At 39.1% G+C, this 5,352-nt stretch overlaps 1 protein-coding gene across 1 annotated transcript; it reads left to right on the forward strand.

Annotated features, from left to right (window-relative positions):
• Positions 1-437: 437 nt before the first annotated feature.
• On the forward strand, positions 438-827 carry LOC126614057 (uncharacterized). Its single transcript, XM_050281697.1, has one exon. It carries the CDS (start codon positions 438-440, stop codon positions 825-827), a length of 390 nt encoding a protein of 129 aa, XP_050137654.1.
• Positions 828-5,352: the final 4,525 nt, after the last annotated feature.

Genomic DNA, 5,352 nt, shown 5'->3' on the forward strand with positions numbered 1-5,352 from the left:
ATAATTCCGGGCTAAAATTTTAGGGCAGAATGGTTGAAGCAGAAAAGATGTTTTTGGGCTAAAAGCCAAATTTTCCGGGCTAAAAAATTTGGCTTTTAGCCCAAGGGTTGGAGATGGTCTAAGGGTTGTAATGCGCATTAACCCTTCTCTTAACACGAACTCTGGATCTACATTTAAACCAGAATTTGGTTTCAACTATGAATGGTCATTTTTTACTTTTTTTTTTCCCGAAAATAACATCTTCACTCTGACTAATTTCGATAAAATCGAATCACTCTCATCTAACTTTTAGGTGATTATCTAACTTAAATTGGAACTCTTCTATATATTTGCCTATTTATACTTCCACAGGTTTGACATGCAAACACCATCTCGCATCTTTCACTCGATCGATCAAATCACTTATATTTCTCACTGGAGATTCTAATTTAGCGAAGATGGTGAAGGGAGGAGTTGCTGTGTTTTTCCTTCTCTTTTGCGTATTATTGACACAATGTTTGGCTGCTTCCGATTCCACAGCTCCTGCAGCACCCCAAACACCCGCATCCCCAAAGTACTCACGGTGGAACCCTGATCCTAAGCTTGTAAAGTGCCTTGGAGCTTACCACACTACCTCCGCAACTTGTTACCATGAGATTTCCGTATCTTACTGGACTCGCAAAGTCGCCATTCAAGAAGATTGCTGCAAGGCCATTGTAGAAATGGACGACGATTGCGCCAACTACGTTTTCTACAAGTTCCACAACTGCTTCTTCCAAGCTCTGTTAAAGAATCATTGCTTCAGCAAAGCTTCACCTTCACCTTCACCGGCACCCACAAAAGCTTAAAATCCATCTCTAGTTGATTAGCTAGCTAGGTTTAGAGTACAAAAAAATAGCTCAAAGCAAACAAGTACTCTTTTTATTTTCTCCATTCGTTTAGGGTCTCCAGCATTCTTCTTCGGGGCATGTTTAAATAGATAGTGGAACCTTAGATATCTTAAATTAAAATATTTTTTTAATAGTAATTTCTTTTTTTATTATGTGCTAGGTTATGCTCTTCACGCTTGCATCTGCTTTTTTCATAACCACGAAATGAAATGTTATAATTATATATGCATGTCTGGCATATAAGTACCTGCCAACAATTTAACTTTTCTATTTAGTTTTGTGTTGGTACCCTTTTTTCAATTCATTTCGTGACACGTACCCTAATAAGATGTAACCAGGGATAATAATATCCTAGTTTTATTATATTATGTCCTTGAAGCGAATATTAACACCCTCCTATGACAAGAACAGCAATTCAAAGGATTGTATAATTGATATCAGCACTCCATTAAATTGTACACCGAGCTCATGTTCGGTCGTCGGAATTGTCATGCCGTAGCATTGAATAGCTTGTGGCTGTTAAAATCATTTTCGAAGCCAAGTAACAATCGACTTTTAATATCAATTGTGTGCCAAAGAATTCTTCTTACGAAACAAAGCTATTGTATAGCATCTCTAAGAGATGTATGTTGTGCTACATAAAGAAAATTGGTATTTCGATTTAGCAAATGAGAGCGTGAGGTTTTGTTGTATTAATGCTGAAAACAGAATTCACGAGATCACAATCAAAACAATAATTCAAATTAATTCAAGTCATTCAATACTCGTAGCATTTAATGTTATGTAGCTCGGAAGAATTTTCTGAGATAGACCTATTAAATGAAAGTTTTTAAGTGTGCTACTTTCCTACAATTTTTGGGTTGTGCTACTTTTCTCTTTGTGTTGGTTTGGGCTGCATTCTCTCAAGCCCACTTCTCCTTAGGCTATCTCACTTAAAAAAAAACCAAACGTCTAGGTCTTTTGGGCGTCTTCCTTATCTGTACGCATTCCTCGCAATCGCATGCCTTTTTTACCACGGCGGCGAACGCCTTTCGGGATTGTCACCTTTTCATGACTGCGCCTAGAGCGTTTCGGTGATGACTTTCCACAAGGCGTGCGATCGCATGCCTTTCAAAACGCTGCTCATAACCATGGTCTAAAATATCCATAATATCCCGATATTTTCATTAAAATTTTCGTATTTTTGGATTACCGATATTTTTTTGGACTACCGATATTTCCGATATCATCGATATTTTAGACCTTACTAAGTCACACATGTATCTTACCATGCAATGTATAAAGTGTAAAATATTGTACTAATTCATTATATATAAATGATTATGGTGTGTTTAAACTTATTTCATTAATTATTACATATTTTCTACACTTACAATATTTGCCAGCTCGCTATATAGTCAACTTAAATCAGTTATATTTATCATGCAATGCATTTCCTTCCAATTTTTTGTGATAAACTAATAGATAATTGACTAAATAACAACCTGCAAAGTTTCAATAAAAATTTTCAAGTTTTTCTTACAATTTCCGTGGTTTTTATTCAATTTTTATCGATATCGATAATATCCCGATATTTCCATCGAAATTTCTGTGTTTTTGGACTACCGATATTTCTGATATCATTGATATTTTGCACCTTGCTCATAACATAGCTGTATCCCAAAGGCAATTTTAGAATAAGTATGAAGTACATAGCGTCAAACTAACTGCAATTGTATAGGGATATAATGCTTGTCAATATATATATATATAGTAACATAGAGATGTGCAGTACTAGTCTTAAAAAAAGAGGATAAAGTACAAAAAACTTCCTCAACTATTGGTGTCACAACATTTTCATGCCTCATCTTTTAAAATTGACAATGTCATACATAATCTTACGAATTTGTGTCAATGTTAGACCTCCGTCAAATTTTCTGTTAAATACTGACGTGGCTTAAGATGGGCTCCACTCCTTAGTCCAACTGGATTAAAAAATAATTAAATATTAAAAATTAAAAATTAAATTATTTTTTTATATTAAATTGTGGGATCCACGCCTCTTTCTCGCCTCTCTCTCCTCTCTCTCTGGGCAACCCTTCCCTCCCATCCCCCAACCTTCCCCCTTCCCCCTTCCCCCTTTCGTCTTTCCCAAACCCAGATCCTATCCTGCTCCCGTCTTCTCTGCGCCAATCACTACCGCCACTCTCCATTTGACCTCCCATCCCCAAAATCCCAGAAACCCTTCTCTCATCTTTCTCTCTCTCTCTCTCTCTCTCCTCTCTCTCACTCTCGCCTCTCTCTCTCTTCTCTCTCTCTAGGCAACCCTTCCCACCCATCCCCCTAACATTCCCCCTCTCGTCTTCCCTAACCCAAACACCCCAAACCCAGATCCCATGAGGAAGATTGATGCTTTCAAGCACGAGCTTCCTCTCTGCATGTTCCTATTGAATGATGGTTCGTTTTTGTTTCCCCTGGAAAAAATAAAATTCAAGCTTTGATTTCAAGTACATATTTTCCTGGCTTTTCACAACTTTTTGAAATATTTCGAGATATGGGTTTTGGATTTCTGATGATTTCGATTGATGGGTATCCAGAAATTATTTATTTCGATTTCAGATATGGGTTTTTGGTGTCAATTGGTTTTGGACAAGGAAGAAAATATCGGTGATATCGGAAATATCGGTAGTCCGAAAACACGGAAATATCGGTAAAATATCGATATCGATAAAAATTACATGGAAACCACGGAAATTGTAAGAAAAACTTGGAAATTTTAATTGAAACTTTGCAAGATGTTTATTTAGTCAATTATCTATTAGTTTATCACAAAAAATTAGAATGAAATGCATTGCATGATAGATTTAACTGATTTAAATTGATTATATAGCGAGCTGGCAAACATTGTGAGTGTAAAAAATATGTAGTAATTAATGAAAAAAAGTTTAAAGACACCACAATCATTATATATAATGAATTAGTACAATATTTTACACTTTATATATTTCATTTTTTTTTCTCTCAAATAACACACACAGACTAACACATAGCCTGGATATTCTGAAAGCAGGTTTGGATTTTTTTTTCTTCTCTCGGATAACACACACACACACCCCACTTCTACACACACACACGCACAGACACATTGTAACAACCCAATCCCAAATTTTTATATATTTTCGTGGTTCCCCAAATAATTATGAAATTATCGTTTTAGTCCCCTATCTTAACCAAATCTGGACCATTCATCTTGATTTCCAAATTCTCTCAAGCTACCACGTGGTAGCACCCTAGCACCCTCACGTATCTCTCTCTCTCCCCACCCCGTGACCTCTTTCTCCTTATTTCTTCTCTGCACTCACTCTCCCTCTCTCGAAGACCCTCACTCTTTCACCCTTTGACCCACACCCGAGAGCACCCACGCACACCCTTCGTGGTACTCCGTCGACGGCATCGTCACCACCTTCTACACGCCGTCGTCTCTCTCTCTCTCTTTCTCTCTCTCCCGTCGCTGCGCAACTCGACGAAACCCCAAGAATCTCCGGCGAGTTCTTCATGGGTTATGGTTAGGTAAGCCTCGAACCTCTCTTTCCGTGTTGGTTTTTTGCTTGGATGTGATTATTAAGGTTATTCTGTCCTTTTTACCAAGGATTTAGCACGGAATCAGCCCGGGAATAGGCGCACCCATCTCTGGCGAGACCGTGGGTGTCGAGAGGTTTTCCGACCACCACGGGTTGTTTCACGACAAATGGAAGGTATAAACGCACTCCTCTCGTCTCGTGCTTTTGTTTGATACCTAGATCGGGGTCTAGAACCCTTGTTTGTGGTCGGCCGGAGCTGTAGCAGCTCCGGCGTTCTTCTCCGAGTAGCACGGTTAACAAAATATCTCGATATTTCCAAAATATCACAATATTATCGAAAATGTCGCGATATTTTCGATATTATCGATAATATCGCGATATTTTGACGAAAACCACACGGATACCTATTTAAATATCCATTACCCGAAAAATCGATATTATCGGCGATATTTCGCCGATAATATCGATATTTAAATCCATGGTTTTGGATGATGGGTTTTGTATGGTGGTAGTGATCGGTGCAGAGAAGACGGAAGCAGCAGGGGAGGTCGAAGCGGCGGATCAGTGGCAAAAAAGTCAAAGAGGGGAAGAGAGGTCGCGGGGAACGGCGATGGTGTAGAATGGAGATGAGAAAGAAAACAGATAAGTGTCTGGAGATGGAGAAGACGCCTCTGGTTGTTTTGACTGGGGATGTGACCGCCGCCTCAGGTTGTTCTGTTTGGGGATGTTGCAGCGGCTGCGAGTAGGGTAAGGATTTTGACATTGAAGGCGTCACGCTGGAGGCGGAGGTGGAAGAGTTGGGTGAGGGTTTTGTTAAGCGCCATGGCGTCGATGTGGTGTAACTGTACGGAGAGAGAGTTTGGGGTTGTGGCAATGGCGGAAGAGGAGGATTGTGGGGCTGTTTGGTTACATATTTAAATTTG

This window comes from Malus sylvestris, chromosome 1 (assembly GCF_916048215.2).
Source record: "Malus sylvestris chromosome 1, drMalSylv7.2, whole genome shotgun sequence".
Classification (NCBI taxonomy): domain Eukaryota; kingdom Viridiplantae; phylum Streptophyta; class Magnoliopsida; order Rosales; family Rosaceae; genus Malus; species Malus sylvestris.